This window comes from Rana temporaria, chromosome 4, assembly GCF_905171775.1.
Source record: "Rana temporaria chromosome 4, aRanTem1.1, whole genome shotgun sequence".
Lineage (NCBI taxonomy): Eukaryota > Metazoa > Chordata > Amphibia > Anura > Ranidae > Rana > Rana temporaria.
The window spans coordinates 415,058,583-415,079,445 of record NC_053492.1 but is presented as its reverse complement, the minus strand read 5'-3'; the positions used below and the strand labels follow the sequence as shown (position 1 = coordinate 415,079,445).

The window sequence follows — 20,863 nt, the reverse complement described above, 5'->3', positions numbered from 1 at the left end:
TTTTATCAATTTTTTATCGTTTTTTAAAGGAATCGGTTAACTATTATGTCTCTATACCCTGTAAACAGTAATTTCAGCAAAAAAAAAATATTTTTATAACTCCTTTAAGCATTTATCTAGAATTTCCAAACTTAAATTGTATACTCCCTGGAGTAAAAAAAAAAATTCAAAAATCTAATCAGGGGGGCCAGTGAAATGTGCTCCAGACAGTCTGAAGAGGCCTGTATTGCTTACACAGTGCTCTACGCAGTGGTCTGGGGAGGCCTGAAACTCGCAGTGCTCTGGATGGTGGTCTGGGGAGGCCTGAAATGCACAGTGCTCTGGACAGTCGTCTGAGGAGGCTGAACAGTGCACACCACACTACTAAGCACGCTATGGTCGCTACCTTGCTTGCTGGGAGGATAAGCACTCAAGTCTTTAGAGGCGGAGCTCAAAGGAAAACAGAATTTCACGTGGGTAAACTTCCCTTCCTTACATTTTCGTTTGGCGTAAATGGAATTGATTTTCATCAGTTTTCTTCAGTTGATGAAAATGTGGGGTAATCGTTTTAATTTTCGTCACTGGAAATATGCCGCTGACGAGAATTATGACAAATGTTTTCGTTAACAAAATGAACACTCCCTGATGGTATTATATTGAGCAACGTGTATTTTGAATTGCCCCCTTGCCTACCTCTGTTTTAAAGGTAATATTGCATATGGTGTTTGAGTCCATAATTGCTGGTAATCTCAAATACTGACTTGCAAGGTTGACAGAGCAAAGTCTGGTGCAGCAACATCCAATGGATATGCTGAAATCAAACTTCCCCAGTCCCTATCGGATTATGTAAAAATTGCCACACTTGAGGATTCTTGGCTATGAAATTTTTATCTTTTGTGGGATTTTACGGTTTCTGTTCAACATTGGTTTTATATAGAGTTGGTAAGTGTCCATTTCTCTATAATCCACTTGATGGGTTACATTGTACATGAAGTTCTAATGAAAAGAGGATCCGGCAGTCCTGGACTCTTAAAACTTGTGTAGGATTTGATAGTTAATAGACCTTATTTGGTATCTCATATCGGCCTTCGTTCCATGTCTGCATTTAAACACAACTGAACCACCGTTCTGCTCACTCAATCATAAATAACTATGTCACGCAGCTTAGGCTCAGCCTGCGCTCCTTCCTTCACCTTACCTGCTGCCTATCCGTGCCTGAAAATATTTTAGGCTGAAGTAGCACTAAGGCCCCATTCACACCTAAGCTTTTCTGCTTGAAACTTGTAGTTCTAAAACGCTCAACAAGCCTAATACCATTAGTTTCAATGGCCCCTATTCACATCTGAGCGGTCTGTTGCCTGAAGCAAAATGCCTGTCACTCAGAAAAGTACATGAGCTTCTTTTTGGCAGATTACAAGCAATTTTGGCCCCATAGACTTCATTAGACACTCCTGAAAACATGTGACCTTGCGCGTTTTTACAAACGTTTTTGTCAATCGTTTTCTGCTAAACCTTTGTTTTTAGTTTTTGTTTTCGCTAAATTTCATTTATTCGTTAACGCATTCCAAATTTTCATAATGAATCCAAGTCGATCACTTTTCTGACCTATCGGAATTGCACATGTCTACCCCTAGTTTCCTCTCCTCCCGCCAGTGATTTTTATTGGCTAAACAAAAATGACTTAAGCTTTAAACACTTGTAAAAGTGAAGACCGCTGTCGGCTGACATCAGAGCTGGTCCAGGCTCTGGCAAGATCGCAACCTTATGGTTGGGATATGCCCACGTGCCTGGACTGGCACCCAGCTCAGCCTCTCTCTGAGCTGCTGAGAACTTAAGCCGGCTGCTCCCGCCCCCCCTTCACAGCCCAGCACCTCTGCTCAGGTAGCTCTGAAAACCGAGCAATCGGCGGTGTCTGAACTCTTAGTTCTCGGTGTTGGAGTTGGCAGGGGACAGATGTTGCATCCACCTAGGCAAGTATGAATCTGCAAAAAAAAACAAACCCATACATATTATTTAATTTCTACACAATACCAATAATGTGCCATAAAACAATCTTTATTGATTGTAGAGTGTAAAAATGTTATAGAAGGTAAATACATTTTGTGGATGGTGTGTGAATCACATTAAGAGTGCTCATTTGCAAAGTTATCCAATCTTAATAATCCTTCTGTGCTGTCCCTGTACTCTGTATTTTACTAATTGCATGTAAAATGCATATTGATTTCTGAACCATTTGCAACGTGGACACCTAAAAATACATACATGCATCAAAATAGGAACTAAAGTGCAAAAAAAGACAAGGAAATGCAGACATAAAATCCTTAAAGGTGGTCTGTCATGTTTGGTGGTTTTTCATTTTTATAATGTAACATTGTCTGAAAATACTTCTCAGCAAAATGTAAGCCCAGCATACGGAACTCAGATCCTGAACACTAGACAGAGCTGAATTTAAGTGGCAGTTCTAAATACAGATGTTAACAATTTCAGTGTCTTGTTTTGAGTGCAATTTCCTACCTTTTTAATAATCTAAACAGTTATTTCAGTAATGCCTGTAATTTCTTTAATCGGGTCAGTTTATCTTGAATGAAAATAAAGTGGCTTCTTTCAAAATGTCATTGTAGTGGGTTTAGAAATTCTGCAATTTGTAGGGCTAGTCAAGCTTTCATAGTATTGCAGGCTGGGCCAATCCCTAGAGGTAGGAAACCATTGCTGCCTTTTTTTTTTTTTTTTTTTTTTTCTACAGCTTGTATGAAAATACTATCCATGCCATCCAGTTCTAACCCATCCATTTTAGTTGCGCTAAAGTATGTGTATATATACATTGCATTAATATATATTATTTGTGTGTGTGTGTGTGTGTGTGTGTGTGTGTGTGTGTGTGTGTGTGTGTGTGTGTGTGTTAAAAACTCCATAGACCTTTTTTTAAAGGGTTTCTATTGGCAAAATGTCAAAGTCAGCAGGGTTAATATTGTAATCTTCTAAGTAATAGGCGCTTAGGCGCAGTTCAGGAACTGTATTTGGAGCCTAACAAATACGAAAATCAAATCAAATTAAAATCTGTACCCACTCATTTCGGCACTTGCGTCCTGCCAAGTGTGCTTTGACAATGATATAAAACAAAAGTGCAAGCGGGCAACATAATGGTGTACAAGTGGGTGACTGAGGCAGTAGCTAGTGTTGAGTAAAAAACAGGAAATGGCTCTTTTTTTTTCAAAATTATTATTTTTTTTTTTTGGTGCACCATAGGTACTGGCCTAAGATTTTGCAGTACGTGTTGCCTTCTGTATTAAGTAAAACGGTATGCACGCATTTTTAGTGTGTGTGTGTGTGTGTGTGTGTGTGTGTGTGTGTGTGTGTGCTGCACTATTTCTTTTGCCCAGATTTAGTTTATTGATTTATTTGTGTGTGTGTGCACTATATTACCATAAGTATTGGGACACCTGACTTTACACACACTTGAACTTTAATGGCATCCCGGTTTTGGTCCGTAGGGTTCAGAATTGAGTTGGGCCCCCCCTTTGCAGCTATAACATCTTTAACTCTTCTGGGAAGGCTGACTTCAAGGTTTAGGAGTGTCTATGGGAATGTTTGACCAGAAGCCCCTTTGTGAAATCGGGCACTGATGTGGACGAGTATCTTTGCAATTTTGGGCACCTCCACATAATGTGGATACCAAGGGGGTCGATTCTAGAATATATTGCCAGTGCTCCTCTGTAAGATCACCCAAGTCTTCTGACCAGTGTTCCTTACAGGGCAGATCTGCCTTACCATCCAAAGATACCAAATGTATACTACCATAAAGATCTGAAATCAAACCCTTAGTAGATGTGGCAAAGGCTAGGGAATGTATTTGGGGTGCCTGACTCCACCCCAAAGGGACTTCTAGGAAATGGGCAAATCTTGCTAATTTTAGATAAGGACTTGGATGTTGCCCAACAATCAGCATTTTCATGTATGTTTAAAGTAGCTCTGTTGGGGTTAAAAAAAAATGTAAATTGCAGAACTGGGGGGTGAAGACCAACTTTATACTTTCCTGTCCCACAGCCCATTTGCAGAAACTTTACTCTGTAGCAGAGCTCCTAGCACTGAACTTGTCTTTTTATGGGTGTGGTTTCTCACTACAACTCCTACATCGCTATTGTATCTGTGGAGTCAGCAGGAGGAGCCATAGCGGGCAGCATCGAGCCCACTCTTCAACCAGCCTTAGTCGCATTTGATAAGCACTGGTAACTCTGCTACAGAGTGTTTCCACAATTAAGCCACCAGACATGGTTCTGCAGTTAAAGTGGATGTAAACCCACTCTCATCCTTTTATAAACTACTGCCAAAGTGGTTATTTATAAGAATATACATGCATTCTTACCTGTCACATGTCTCTACTCTGTCTGTTATGAGACCCGAAAAACTGCAGATTCTGTGGGTGGGTCTGTTGTCCGGAGCTCGGTGGGTGGAGTCGTGATGTCAGTAGACTCCCTGCCCACCTCTACACTCCCCTTGTCAAAATGCATTTTCTCCTGTGTATTTCTTACACTGAACTTCTGCTATGATCACTAACATCCAGTCAAAACCCATAAAGTCACCACATGACTTCAGCATGCCCAATCATGCTGAGGTGTGGAGCAGCCAATCCTGGGAGAGCTGATGAAGAAAGGAGGAGGGTATCACGGTATGTGTCTCTCTCGGGCTTGTGCATGAGATATTTAAATCGCCTGTCACTCACAGCAAGGGGGAAGAACGAACTCCTATTTCTCTGTCTGTTTTTATTTCACTGAAAAAAGATAAGAGGGCTGCTCAGAGCTGGATTAACTTTGTGGTAAGACTGGGCACATATGACATGAAATCCTATACTGTACAAGGTGCAAGCCTTAATTAAAAAAAGGAAAAAAAAAATTTGGGTTGACATCCACTTTAATTTTTTATTTTTTTAACCCATTGACCGGGTTAATTTATTAAAATTAGGGTTCTGAACGGCAAAACGGTTTCACTCCTTAAGTAAAGCAGCTGTACATACAGATTATGTTGTAGAGAAGGTCTAAACATTTTTCTATAGAAAATCTGTCCATGTTATCTCACATTAAAGGAACTTTTTATTTTGCAACACCAGAATAATTTTTCTCCTGTCCTTTTTTTTTTTTCTTTCTTTTTCTTTTTCTTTTTTTTTGAAATTGAAGAGTTGGAGATCCTCTTCAAAAGCCTTCAAAGCAGCTGCAGCATCACAGGTTGTTTAACTCCATTTAGGTTATCCAGATGATAAATGTTGTGAAAATTTCCAACACCAATTTCAGCGATCGAGAAGTCATCTGGCTTGCCATCAAAGACTGAAGTAACTATCTTCAAACTCTACAGTTGGCAACAAATACTGCAAATTATGCCGTGTTTTGTTTTTGCTCTCAGACATACAAATCCCCAGCCATATTCTTCATGATAACTCCCCAAAAAAGGAAGTATTAACCTGCTATGTCTGCTTTTGTGATATCCAAAACCTTGTTTTATTAGTAAGAGAACTGTCTGGCCTCTAGGTGTATGAGCACATATATTAAAAATCCTGAGCTTAAAGCAGATGTTACTGTCCTTGACTGTGCCGGTGTTTTCAAACATCTGTGTAGCACATGTATTTTTTCCCATGTAGAAACGATTGCTTAATGGCTGTAATGATCAAAATGTGACCCCCATGTATGCCTTAAAAGAAAAGTCTTAAAACTGGAAATGATAAAGGTATACCTCATTATAAACTGAGAATTTGCCATGTAAAGCAACGTGGGGACTGTCCGTGCAATGCTTCTGATAATTATTCTGACATGTATTCTGTATACCAGTTTTCCTTCTGCTTTTCTGGAACCTCCTGTCCAGCCCTTGTTAGTAGTAGTTAGTAGTTCAGGGTGCTGACCTCCACCAACGCGCGCCATCCAAAAGTTGGCTGTTTTGTCACATTCTATTGTGGTGCTCCCTTAAGATCACTCACTCCCCCCATGGTGGCTTACTCGGTTGAATTGCTATCTTGTAACTGAAGGTCTTGAGCTCCATTGATCAAGGGTACCACCTATGTTAATCTCCTGTGGGCCATCTAAATGGAAATCAAAATTTGCTTGCTTCTGTGTCCAGGACCCTGGCCCATCGGCCCCCTTCTAATTATACTTGCCTTGGCCCAACCTTGATCCAGTGATGCGCATTAGAGCAGCTGCTCTCCGGGCTCTCTCCCTCCTCATTGGCTCAGACACAGCTGTGGGAGTCATTGACTCTCACTGCTGTCAATCACAGCCTGTGAGGAGGGAGCAGGGGAGCTGTTGGTTGCTAAAGATTATTACCCCAACATTTCATATTCCTGGTATGTGCCTGCTGTACGAAGTACACTTCTTTTTTTTTTTTTTTTTTTTTTTTTTTTTTTAATCCATCTATACAGAAATGTGTTTTGCTTTTCATTTTGGACTACTACACTGTTTTACAAGGTGAGGGAGTATGATCTGTGGCTGTGATTTCAATATCGATTGTGTCAATGACCTGAAGCCTGTGAATTTGAATTCTGGATGCCATCTATGTGTCAGACCCATAGCTCTGCAATTGACTAATGCTCCCTGCTGATTGGACAGCTCTAGCTCTGATTCTATAGAGGCCTGTTGGAGCTCTCCAGAGACCACTGCATCCACTCATAGGGCAAGGGTCTTTCACTATATAGCATACTGACGGGAGCAATACTTTCTACTTATGATTTGGGTGCTCCCTAGAAAATACTTTTATATAAAACCTGGGATGCATTAAAAGTGTTCAGTTGAGCCTTTGGGTTGACAGAAATGTCTGCACCTTATTTTGGACATCAAGTTTATTTTAGACACCAAGACTCCACTACACCCTCCCAGCTAAATGTATAAGTGAAAAGTTATGGGGGGGGGGGGAGAGGTACCTCCATGTCTGGCTATATGGATCAGGTGTGTGAACCCTGAATCACAAAATGGTCAGCCATGAAGACCATATGCATTTGGCAGCTTTGTTTTATATAGTCGGTAACCAGGTCCTTTGAGTCTTGGTTCATGTCCCAAGAAGGCAAGTAGTGGAGCACTTCCTTTTAGCTCTAGGTGCTTGTCTTGTCCTTTAATTGTTACAGGGTTGACTTGTTGGCAAAGACCTAACTGCTGTCTAGTGTGCTGTGTGTGTTTTTCTCTATAACCTGCACCTGGAAACTTGGCATATGTGTATATGATAATGTATAGGGTGTATTGTTGCAGATTCCTAGTTTCCGGGGGGCATTCTGTACACACTGTGTACATAACCCCCCCCAGGTAGCCATGTTGCACTGCATTTTAGCCAAAAATTACAGTGCTGCAAGAAAAGGTCCTCTTTATATTATTCAATTACAATGTGACTTTTTAATTCATAATTGTATAAGATATATATATATATATATATATATATATATATATATATATATATATATATATATATATATATATATATATATATATATATATATATATATGAATTTTTTTTTTTTTTTTTGTAATCCCCTCCCAAAAGTGGAGTTGCCCTTTAAAAATGGAAGAACAGAAAACTGGGATTACAGAGAGTTGCTGTTTTTTCCAGGATATCCTCTTTTAACCAGTTTGGAATCTTGGCTCTATTACTCTGTAGAATAAAAAAGGATAAAATAAGTCACATTTTATTCTTTCCACAAATATTGAACCTCAAAACCCCACCAGTCAACTGCAGTACTTTTTCAATTTTTTTTTTTTTCTTTTTTTCCCCCTGTGTTTGTACAGGTTACCATTGAAGTAGTCGACAGTGCTGACACAGATCCAGAAAATGAAATGCAGAAGGAGAGCAAGGCCAGCTGGCCAGTTCCATCACCAGACTGGAGGAGCTGGTGGCAGAGGTCGTCAACATTACCCAGGATAAATTATGGAGGCCAAGATTACAAATATGACAGCACCACTGAGGACAGCAACTTTTTAAATCCTTTGGGTGGATGGAACAGACAAGGGCTCGGCCACCGCACATTTGATTTGAAAGAACAGCCAGAATATGGTAAGTTCATGTTACACATCATGCTATGAATGCCACATACACTGTGCATTGATCATTAGACACTAAGAGCTTGCTGACTGAGATACAGGAGAGTCAATGATATACAGTGGTGGTTGTAAAAAAACAAGGGAGTCGAGCTGTTGCCTTTAGCAGATAGGACGCTGGATGACATGTATTCTATTTTATTTAATACTTAATTTCTTGATTTCTTGTATCTCTATGCTGTTGATCTCCTGCAGTCTCTTCGCCGTCTCTACTATGTCCTTACCTACTATGAAATGTCACTCCACCTGCTACAATAGGACAGTTAAAAAAATGTCATGCCCTCCTGTTGTATTCTCCTTAGTAGAAAAAAAAAAAAAGCATTGCAACAGTAGGTGTTCAGATCTGGAAATTCCAGCCCAAAGACTATCCGGGTCTTTTGGGAGATGTAGCCAAACCCTTGGACGCAGTTAAGAGAATTTCAGTCTGGTATTAGGCTAAGGATGGGTTACCACCAGAAATGTATGCTTAAATGTACATCAAAATGACTTGTTGATTTCATTTTAACTTGAATGGCGACATTCTATTCAAGGCACCCACAATTTTCACATGCAGGACTTTAATTTCTACAATACAGTGCAAAGCATCGTTGGTGTGAGCAGGTCTATTTCTCAAACCCATGTACTGTAATATGCTTGTATGGGGAAATGAATAACTAATTTCAGACAGCAGAAAATTGATTTCCTCTACAACCGAGTTTACATTTTATGGACATTTTGACGATTAGACCTGTACAAGTTTGTTGGACATCACATTCCAAAACCATGGGCACAAATCCGAAGTTCCCCTTTTCTTGGAAGGCTTTCCATGAGATTTTTTTTTTTTTTTTAGTGTCTATTTATCCAAAGGTGCATGTATGAGGTCAGGTTCTGATGTTGGACAAAGACCATCTCCACACCGAGCTCATCAAACCCTATATTGAGCTGGCTTTGTACAGAGGGACAGCCATACTGGAACATAAAAGTGCCCCAAACTGTTTCCTCAAGCAAGGGACTTCACAGTTGTCTAAAATGTATTTAAAATAACATTTTTATTGAATTTTTCAGAATAAAACAATAGGCAATATTTGACATACAGCAAGACATGACTACAAGGCGCTGTAAATAGGTACAGATGACAAGGTGGATAAATCAAGCATAGATGCGTAACAAACATACAAATCACCACTAAAAGAGAACATTAATGCATACTAGAGAGCATTGAGAAAGAGCTCCTAATCTCAGTTTATTACATGTATAGAAGACACTTGGGAGCCAGAAATCTTGTTGATGGGGGATCAAATCCCACTTTCACTCATTTAAAATGCAAATCAATTTATAACTTAATTAAAAATAAAAAAAAACAGCGTGGGGTGTTCCCACCCCCCCCCCCCCCCCCAAATTTATACCAGGCCCTTATCCAAGCATGTAGCTCGGCAGGTCAGGGAAAGGGGGGGTGCTTTGGGGCAGGGGGGCCTTGTCAAAAACTTGTTTGTTTTATACTTTTTTTGGTACCCCCCCTACTCGTTTACATGGGGGGGGGGCAGGATCTGGGGGCCCCCTTTTTATGGTGAAGAGTGCCTTGTCCTTTGTTTTTATAGCAGAAAATTAAAAACCCAGTGGCGATCAAATACCACCAAAAGAAGGCTCTATTTGTGTGACAAAAATGCTTAACATGTAATTTGTGTACAGTGTTGCATGACCATGTAATTACCAGTAAAAGTAACGTAGTGCCGACTAGAAAAAAATGGCCTGGTCATGAAGGGTAAAATTTTCCAGAGATCAAGTAAATATGAATTTTAGGTATAGATAGGTTATCCCTATTTACTTTGATTCAGACCAGTGTAACTATGTATATACCATATCTGGCTGCTGTTCCTGGAAGCTGTAAATCGCTAAAGTAGACGCCACTACCCCAGTCCTGTGTGAAGCGGGTGGCCCATTGCATTCTGAACACAGGTCGGCTGCTCAGTACAGACGCTGTTCCGAGAATGAATGCAAAGTTTTCACTGATGACGAGGTGAAGAGCATAAGATCACTGCTCCACTTCAAGCCATACGTGTATATATACATTGTGGTTTACTGGGGGCTATGGCTGAAGCTGTCAGCTATAACCCCAGTATTTTTTTTAATTCAGCTAGCAATTCTTTCACATAAAAGCGATCCAAGCAACTGATTAGCCGCTGGATCGCTTTTAGAAGCAGTGGGGGGGGGGGGGGGGGCATTGATCAGGAACCCTGCCCCCCTCATGGCCGCTCGTTGATATTTCTCTTGCCAGCAAAGCTATTCGACGATTCAGGTGGCTGACCACAGAGGTGAGGAGAGACCAGATTGTCTCTCCCCACCTCTGTGATCTAGATGGACCAGAACGATATTGTCACTTCTGGTCTAGGGCAGAAATCTATTTTTTTTTTTTTTTTTTTATCCGATGCTTTCAAATAGACCCCAGATCTCTTCATAAACAGGACCTGTCGCCCCCTTATTTCTTTTACAAGGGATGTTTAGTAATAAAAGTATTTAAACCAAATAATAAATTAAAGGGACAGCGTAAAAAAAAAAATGTAAGCGCCCCCATCCCTCTGTGCTCACACAATGTATGTGTAGAAGGCATATATAATTCGCTCACACACATATGTAATCGGTGTTCGTACCACCCTGGGCAGGACCCAGAAGCAAGTGGAATATCACTGGAGTAGTGGTGTCTACTTTAGTAGTTTCCAGCTTCCAGGGGCATTGGCCAGGTTTGGTATATACATAGTTACACTGGTCCAAGCTGGAGCAATGTAACGATCATAGGCATGTGCCAGGTATGCCCAGGCACACCCTAATCACCCTCTGCGGCACACATTCCCCCTACTGCCCTGGCTCCCCATCTTTTCCCCTGCAGTGCTGCCGGCTTCCCTCCTCTCCGATCAGCTGTTGCTCCTGGGATGTTTTAGGAGTGGGGAAGGGGCCAGTAAATATGAATTTTTACCGCCCCTTCCCTTTCTGAATTAACGAGTGATCGGTAGTGTGTGTTTGGGCTTTGGGGTGCACACCCTAATGCAATAGGCTGTGCACATCTATGGTAACTATGTATAAAAAATCCATATCTTGAATTCTTATTTAAGTGTTAATTGGACAATTCGCTCCCGACCAATTCAAACAATCCCTTGCTCTGTAAACAATAAAAAAATTAAGTTTGGCTGGAGGTTTATCTTTGAACAATGGTACATATGAATGCTAAGTTCTCTATAGTGACCGTTCTGTATAAAACTTATTTTATAGACTATGCTGATGGAGAAGGGGATTGGAGCGCCTGGTCGGTGTGCAGTGTCAGTTGCGGCAGCGGAAATCAGAAACGTACCAGGTCTTGCGGATACGCCTGCACCGCCACAGAATCCAGGACGTGTGATATGCCAAACTGTCCAGGTGTGTAAAATGACTCCAGAGAAATGCAAACCAAAGAAAGCTGTGCGTGCTGCTGGGAGCCTTTCCTTCTCACCACATCAAAACCACCCTGAAACGATCAACGCGCTGCCTTTAAAATATAAAGTGGGTGTTCTGTGGATAAATGTGTGCACATATAATGACTAATGGATTTTAAAAAGAGGAGAAAAAAAATAAGACTGGTAATTTGGCCGCTTCTCCGAGGTAGCTGCAGAACACCTGGTAAAATGAACAGGCTGACTTTGGCTCACAATACACATTCCTGATGCCCTGATAATACATTTGTTATATACTCCAGTTCTCTGAGAGGAGAAGAGAAAGCTTGGGACTTTATAGTACGAGTACTCGCAGTCACTAACAGAGGAATATTTGACAGCTCTACATTCTTGGCTTGATAAATTCATTATTTCTGTAGAGTCAATACTAAATTCAGCTATGGTCACTGTACATGTTGGGAAAGACCAAGGCCCTAAAAAGTATAAGGGGAAATGCACCATGTTTATTTCAGTCATCTGACTGAAGAAAACTCCCCCCCTCCCAGGCTAGCTTTTGTTTGCCCTCAGATTTTAGTAAATCCGACCCACTAGTTATTTGCCCGCTTGTTTCTACAAACTTTTCATTAATTAGTTGATATTTGCTCTGAATAACAAATGTTCAAACCAGTTAAAAAAAAATGTTTTTATCAAAGGCACTGGCTTTTGTAGGCTCAATTTTAAGATCGCAGTAAAGGGTAGCTATAGAGGCTCATTTACATTGTTGGTGTGGTGTTTTAACCTCCCTGGCGGTATGATTATTTCAGATTTTAGGTGCTGAAAGCGGTACCATTATTTTGCAAGGAAATTTTGCGTTTTTACATTGTAGGCCTGTAATTCTTAGGAATAACTCACTTAAATCTGTCCAAACAAGAGTCTAGTAGACATCCCGGGTATGATAAAGTTTAAAAAACAAAATCCTAAATTATAATATAATTAACTATAAATAATTATAACAAATAATATAATTATAATAAAAATTATTCAATAATGTAATCAAATCAAAAACGCTGAAATTTGCTCAGTTGCAGAATTGTCGCTGTCATTACTTTTATTTTTTTATGACGAATTTCCCCACAAATCGCTATCGCACAATTCTGCAAGTGATTATAATTTATTATCGCTGTTTTCTAGCTGCTCTAAAACCATTTTTGACATAAAGGGACACTTTTGGTTGCTATGGACAATCTAGAGTTTGCAGGCAGAAAGAACAGTTTTTATTATACAAAAGAACATGTAGGGCACTGGGCAGACCACTAGGGACAAGGGGGGTGTGTATTTTTTACATACAGTACTGTAATCTGTAAGATTACAGTATACTGTATGTATTGTGTTTATGTACTTTTTTGAATTTGGAGCCGTTCTCTGCTGTGCGCCATAACGTCGCTGAGAAGGGAATCAGGGGAACACCGTGCATCAGGTGAAACATCCGGCAGCCGTGCACTGCGGAAATACATCGCTGGATCCCAGGGAAAAGGTAAGTAATCGTTTCCAGCATCCAGCGATGCAATCCCGAGTGTGGGTCGGGGTTACCGATAGTAGCACAAAAATCTCACCCCGAGCCACACTCGGGAATACCACTAGGCAGGTTAACGCAACCTATTTAACCACTTGACCTCCAGAAGATTTACCCTCCCTTCAGGACCAGGCCATTTGGGCTGATGAACTGCGTTACTTTAATTGACAATTGCGCGCTTTTGCAACGCTGTACCCAAATAAAATGTAGGTTTCCCCCCACAAATAGAGCTTTCTTTTGGTGGTATTTGATCATCACTGTTTGTTTTTATTTTTTTGCACTATAAACAAAAGACCAACCATTTTAGAAAAAAAGAAAAATTACCTTCTGCTATAAAACATCCAATTTTTTTTATATATATATATATATATATATATATATATATATATATATATATATATATATATATATATATATATATATATATATATATTTATTTTCCAATTTCTTTTAGGTCAATATGTATTCTGCTGCATATTTTTGGTAAAAAAAATGTATATTGATTGGTTTGCGCAAACGTTATAGCGTCTACAAATGATAGGTGTGTATGTGTGTGTATGTGTGTGTATGTGTGTGTGTGTGTGTGTGTGTGTGTGTATGTATGTATGTATATATATATATATATATATATATATATATATATATATATATATATATATATATATATATATATATATATATATATATATATATAGTGTGTATTTATTGTTATATTGGTAATGGCGACGATCAGCGACTTATAGCGGGACTGCAATATTGTGCTGGATAATTATACACTGACACTTTGTGGGAACCAGTAACACTAATACAGTGATCAGTGCTAACAAAAAATATGCGCCATCACTGTGTTGATGACACTGGCTCGGAAAGGGTTAAACATCTAGGACAATCCATGGGTTAACTATATGCCTAGCCAGTGTTTTTGTGTACTGTTATGCCCTGTACACACAATCAGAAATTCCGTTCAAGCTGTCTTGCATACACACTTTCAGACCAAATTCCGACTGTACGCGGTAACGTAAAACACTACGATGATTCGATGAGCCGAGAAAAATGAAGTTCAATGATTCTGAGCATGCTTGTTTTTTATTTCTTCGGAGTTCCACACAGACGATCGAAAATGTTCTATTTCTAAACTGATGGAAAAAAATCCGATGGGGCCCACACACGGTCGGAATATCCGATGAAAAAATTCCGTCTGACTTTTTTCATCGGACATTCCAATCGTGCTTTTACTAAGGGAAGTGATGTATTTTATTCTCTGCTTTACAGGGACACAAAATCCATCCCATGGCAGAACAAAGCTCTGAATTGTTTACATAGACAGTGTTCCGTTCTGTGCAACGATCGATGGGTGCTGGTGGACATCCAGTGCCCGGCACCTGCAGATCGGCTTTCTGCTGTGAGAAGTCACAGCCCCCTAGGTGGCAGAGAAGAATCACAAAATAAATCTGTGTGTGTGTTATTTATATATATATATATATATATATATATATATATATATATATATATATATATATATATTTTTAATATAATTTGTACGTGTCATTCTGCACAGGAGGGCCACCCGTTGGCAACATATCTGTGGTTAAATGAGCTGGCATCTCTAAGACCTCTCAGATGGAAGCTGCTGCATTCTCAATCTTTATACTGTAGTTGTCCTGATTCTGTGAAACAGAACGGAGCAAGCTTCAATGATGTCACTGTGCAAGGAGTAATGTACAGCACAGGAGTCAGAATGGCAGCTTCCATTTTAGTCTTCTCAGGAGGACAGTTTTTTTTTTGTTTTTGTTTTTTTATTATTTATAACATTCTTCCAAGCAAAGGCATCCTTGTCAAAGATGTAAAGTGTCGTTATTTTTGCGTTCAAGCCACACACAAAAAAAGAGAGAACACAATTTTGCCCTTGTAACTGATGTTGTAAAGTAGAGCAACTGCATAACTGTAGCCAGAAGTGTTCAGTCATTAGCCAAAGACAGCAATATGTGTATTAGTATAAATATCAAATCTTAAACTGGCTTCCTGTAAGCCATCATAAAATCTGACTTACTGTAAATGTATTGTGCTGGAAATGGCAGCTTTGTACAAGGCTCAGGAGGCTCATGGACCACACAGACGGCTCATTACAAACACCTCATTGGTTCTGAAATGCAACACTTTTTTCTCACCAACTTTAGGAAACACCCAGAGCTGCCAAAAATGACTTATTTGAAAGGGATTAGGTGGTACTGGACTTTTTAAGCGAACAAATAAAATATTTTTTTTATATAAAATCCTCCATTGCGCCTGCTGCTGTATAAGATACCACCTGTGCTCTGAAGGTTATGTAAACAAAATGGCCGTCTCTTGATGAGAAGCCACCAGAGGCCTCTTACACCCAGGCGAATTGGAGAACTAGACGGGTGTCACTTTTGTGACATACTTGCCCGTTTTTCATGTTTATTTTTATTCTGCATTTACAAAGTGGGTGAAAATGGACTTGCATCCATTTTGCATCGGACTTCCTCCAACGCAGACTTTTTTTTTGTCCTGGATGGAGGTAGTCTGATGTAAGCAGACGCACATTCATCTACAGTATATCCACCTGCCCATAGACTTGTGTGGAGCTTCCAATCGGATACATCTGAAACACTGACCTGAACATTCCTTTTGAATGTGTGTGTGTGTGTGTGTGTGTGTGTGTGTGTGTTTTCATTATTCTATAATAATATAAAAATTACAGCACTCATCTTACTATATCAGTAGCAGTTCTTTCACTCTAGAACAGGCAGTATTAGGACTACAGAACACCTCCATCTCATAACACATAGGGATGGCAGCCCCTCCCTCTCTGCAATCTTCTGAGACACGTCACAGGTCCCAGAAGATTACCAGGAGATTAGGAGAGCGCAGCCAGGCTGTGAAGCCACAAGCTATCAGTTGGGTGCTCACAGTAGCAATGATGGCACCGCAGAAAGGAGGGAGAGAGGAGGAAGGCTTTAGGTGGCCGCATCGCTGGACCATGGGACAGGTGAGTGTCTGTTTATTAAAAGGCAGCAGCTACAAAAATAGTGGAACTCCGCTTTAAGGCTGGATGCGTAGTTAACCATTGTAGTTCAGGGGTGCCACGTGTTATGGTTCCTCTTTCTAGTTGCTGTGTCACTTTTGTGTCCTGTTGTGGAAGGGACTACAGTGCATCATATTCAGAGAGGTATATGTTATAACAGAACTTTGGTCAAGTTATTGACATTTGAGTGTTTACATATGCTCAACAAGCAATAAATGGGCTCTAAAACCATATCTCATAAACCTCCTGTATCTGTAGGTACTGTGGAGCAATGTATTTATAAAGTTCACAAGGGAAGCATTGAAGTCATACAAGTGGGGCCTCAACACTTGACTAATCATCTGCTCTGTGTTTACAATAGAGTAGCCATTTTCAGTATCTGAGGGAAGGAGGTTCTCACCTAAGATTTGATGGTACATTGCCCTGTCCATCGTCCCTTTTGAAGTGAAGTTGTCCTTTCCCCTTATCAGAAAAACACTCCCAAAGCATAATGTTTCCACCTCAATGTTTGACGGTGGGGATGGTGATCTTGGCGTCATAGGCAGCATTCCTCCTTCTTCAAACACAGCGAGTTGAGTTGATGCCAAAGAGCCGGATTTTGGTCTCGTCTGACCACTACACTTTCACCCTCTGATTCATTCAGATGTTCATTAGCAAACTTCAGATGGCCTGTACATGTGCTTTTTTGAACAGGGGGACCTTGTGGGCACTGCAAGATTTCAGTCCTTCAAAGCGTAGTGTGTGGCCAATTGTTTTCTTGGTGACTATGGTCCCAACTGCCTTGAGATCATTGACCAGATTCTCCTGTGTAGTTCTGGGCTGATTCCTCACCGTTCTCATGATCATTGAAACTCCATGAGGTGAGATCTTGAATGGAGCCCCAGACTGAGGGAGATTGACTGACAGTTATCTTCTGTCTTCCATTTACGAATAATCACACTAATTGTGGTCACCCTCTCGCCAAGCTGCTTGGCGATCGTCTTGTTGCCCATTTCAGCCTTGTGTAGGTCTACAATCTTGTCCCTGACATCCTTGGACAGTTCTTTAGTCTTGGCCATGGTGGAAAGATTTGAATCTGTTTCTGGGGACAGGTGTCTTCTATACAGGTAACAAGCTGAGATTAGAAACACTCCCTTTTAATAGTGCTCCTAATCTCAGCTCATTGCCTGTATAGAAGACACCTGAAAGCCAGAAATCGTGCTGATTGATAGCAAATTAAATTAAATAGGGAAGCTCACTGAAGAGTCTTTTAAAATTGCTAGAATAAACATGACCTATTATACCATAGCTAACAGACTTTAGATGGCCTGTGTGTTAAACTATAGATCACCTTTAATTAAGCATTAGTGTGAATGGTAATTGTAAATCTGCAAAAGTCAAAAACCAAGCATTTAATGCACACAAAAGATATCCGAGAGTCATGTGATCTCTAATCCAGGGGCGAGCGGCTGCAGCCCTCCAGCCTTTGTGGAACTACATGTGGCATTGCAGGACTGACAATTTACAAGCATGACTCCCGGGGCAGAGGTATGATGGGAAGACTGACCGTTACTTCTTGAGCCAGAGGCATGATGGGACTTGTAGTTCAACACCACTTGGAGTGCCTCAGTTTGCCCACCCCTGCTCTAAGTGGCCATTTGGACATGGCTGCTTGAACGCCTTACGTACTAATGTGAGCTACTTTTTCATTACTCATGTAGATGCCACTTACTCTAATATATATATATATATATATATATATATATATATATATATATAATTAATCTCTTGTACAGCTGCTTTTATCACCATACTATTAAAATTTTTTACATGTGTAAACTTCATTCATTCATTGTTTTTTTTTTTTTTTTTTCTCACCAGGGATTGAGGACACATTCAAAACTGCAGCAACAGAAGTGAGTTTACTTGCAGGAAATGATGAATTTAATGCTACAAAGTTGTTTGGAGTTGGTAAGTGAACTTTTTGTTATTGTATGAGTCATTTTTCCTTTTTGCATAAAAAAAACACACACACAAATTTGAATGCACCCAGAAACCGGAGACTAGTTAAAGGGGTTGTAAACCTTCCTGTTTTTTCACCTCAATGCATCCTATGTATTACGGTGAAAAAACTGTGCTAATTACCCCCCCGTTTTACTTACCATAGCCCCCTTTGAAAAAGTCCTGCGTCGAACGCGCTGGATCTCGGCCTGGGCTTCTCGACTCTTCATTGGATAGATTGATAGCAGCGCATCCATTGGCTCCCGCTGCTGTGAATCAAATGGGGTGGGGGAGGCGCAAGTCCGGCATCCGTGTCTATGGACGCAAATGCTAGACTGGGGAGCGTGCCCGCAAGGTAAGCACCTTGGGAGAACGCTTCCCAGAGGGGGGTTATCTGATGCGGGGAGGAGCGAAGGCAGCCGTTGAGGGACCCCAGAAGACGGCGTTCGGAGGCCACTCTGTGCAAAATTAACTGCACAGTGGAGGTAAGTAAGACATGTTTGGTGTGTGTGTGTGTGTGTGTGTGTGTGTGTGTGTTTTTTATTCAAACCTTTAGTACCACTTTAAGCTCTTGAAGATTGGCATATTAAACCATCTTCCTGTCCAGTCCATTTTTTTTTTGTTTTGAGCATTGTGATAAATTGAATGACTGGGATCAGGAACTTCCCTTTCATCTTGTACAGCGATTGCTTTGTGAAAATTAAAGCTAAAACTGCTCCTAACCACAGACAGTTTAAACAATGTGTGATTGGTCACAGCAATCACATGATACTGATCCACTCTCATTGGCTCTGTTTTAATTCAGTATGTTGTACTGTCAATGAATAGTGTGCTCACATTGTGGTGTTTTTGCACACTGGAGGGTGCGCATGAGCACCTAAAAGAGGCTGTTTTAAAGATTAGCTGCATCTTTACGTGCAATGGCTGGACAGCAATTGTTCGAATAGATTTTTTAAGGTCTTACAGCCGAGATTAAAAAAATTGTAACTGCCACTGACCAGAGTGGTATTGATGCACTACTTTTACATTTAGGCTTGTAGGAAGTGGCAGTATGTGTCTTGATGTTGGCCACCTCTTGTATACAGCAGCACTCATACTAGGAATGAAAGAAGTATGATTGGAAGCCAAGTGGGTGTGTTGCATGTAAATGTGCTGACAAGGAACATATTGGGAGGAGAGGTGACCTCCTCAGCCTGTTACTGCTCCTTTTACTGCAGGCTTGGATGTTGACATGACATCACTATATTCCTTAAAGCAAAACTACACTGCAACTGAGCGCCACAAATGCTGAGAAAGCCCCTTCTGAAGACTCCTCCTGGGATGTATGACATCATTTTCCTAGGCATTGAAACCAGGAAGTTACTAAAGAAATGTAAAACAAAAAATTGTTAAACAAGTAAATCTGATATACTTTTACTATTTGTAATCCTTATTCGGCTAGCATTAGTAAATAAATAGAAAAGTTGATTGACAGTGAAGTTCCATTTTAACTGTATCAAGTGGTGTCATCTGCCTGGTTGTATGTTAGAATAGAAGTAAAGAAATACAAATCCTATGGCAGGTAAAACCGCGTTGATGTGTATTTCATCAAGCTGTTTGCCTTTAGTTCAGCTTGAACATTTGCAATAAAAATTTCTTGAGCTTCACAATGTTGAAAATAGTTTAGACGCCAACACTATTACACGACCTTCTGTTCTAAATGTCATTATTGCATGGATAGTATTTAATGTATTAACAGTTAATGAGCGGTAAGATGAGTCATGCAAGATTTCTGTGTTTCCTTGTAGATACAGACAGTTGTGAACGTTGGATGAACTGCAAAAGTGAATTTCTCAAAAAGTATATGCATAAAGTTGCCAACGATCTCCCAAGCTGTCCTTGCTCCTACCCAACGGAAGTGGCTTACAGCACTGCTGATGTCCATGATCGAATTAAAAGGAAAGAATTCCGATGGAAGGATGCAAGTGGTCCAAAGGAGAAACTCGAGATCTATAAGCCCACAGCAAGATACTGCATTCGATCATTGTTGTCTTTGGAAAGTACTACTTTAGCAGCTCAGCACTGCTGTTTTGATGATAGCATGCAGTTGATCACAAGGGGTAAGGGAGCAGGAACCCCAAATCTCATCAGCATTGAGTTTTCTGCAGAACTTCATTACAAAGTGGACATCTTACCCTGGATCATGTGCAAAGGAGACTGGAGTCGATACAATGAGATTCGCCCACCAAACAATGGGCAAAAATGTACTGATAACCCCTCAGAAGATGACTATTTAAAGCAGTTTCAAGAAGCTAGAGAGTTCTAAGTACTGAACTTCATGCAAAGGAGTGTTGAAGGACTTGGTGGTTCACCGCAGGATCTGCTGGAAACGGGGATCATGCAGTTTTTGACACATGTTGGTGTCTGCAAAGCTGATTCCAACCCTCCCATGTGTTGTAACCAATGCAGTGTACACTTCTTTATCTAGAGTACTATATACATCTGTATAAATATTGGGAGACCGAATTTCCTTGATCCTGTGAAATAATTTCTTTGTTTTTAAAGAAGACGGGCAATTCTTTGCTTGATTCACACAGTTTATATTAAAGCTAAAGCCCAAACCCATTGGAGTTTTTAAAAGTCTTGAAGGATATCTCCAACAACTGTGGGTTATCCGTTTCAGATCACTTCACGGTTTCAGTGAAGAGATCAGAAGTTGATGATCTAATCTTATGTGTCCATCTCATTGGTTTTATTGGGCTATGGCCACCAATCACAGGTTTTCTCAAACGTTGTAGGACATCTCTTTATCTGGGATTGGCAAACCTTTAGGCCCCGTACACACGTCCGAGAAACTCGACGGCAA

The 20,863-nt window shown here is 40.4% G+C and overlaps 1 protein-coding gene across 2 annotated transcripts in view; it reads left to right on the top strand.

Moving 5' to 3' along the window:
* Nucleotides 1-20,618, top strand: part of ISM1 (isthmin 1) — a 69,088-nt gene extending 48,470 nt beyond the window's left edge. For both annotated transcript variants that reach the window (XM_040351290.1, XM_040351289.1), the window contains 4 exons: nt 7,731-7,995; nt 11,283-11,426; nt 17,899-17,988; nt 19,806-20,618. In XM_040351290.1, the coding sequence (XP_040207224.1) occupies nt 7,731-7,995; nt 11,283-11,426; nt 17,899-17,988; nt 19,806-20,323 (1,017 nt within the window). In that variant the 3' untranslated portion in view covers nt 20,324-20,618. The remainder of the gene's footprint in view (nt 1-7,730; nt 7,996-11,282; nt 11,427-17,898; nt 17,989-19,805) is intronic.
* The last annotated feature ends 245 nt before the right edge of the window (nt 20,619-20,863 follow it).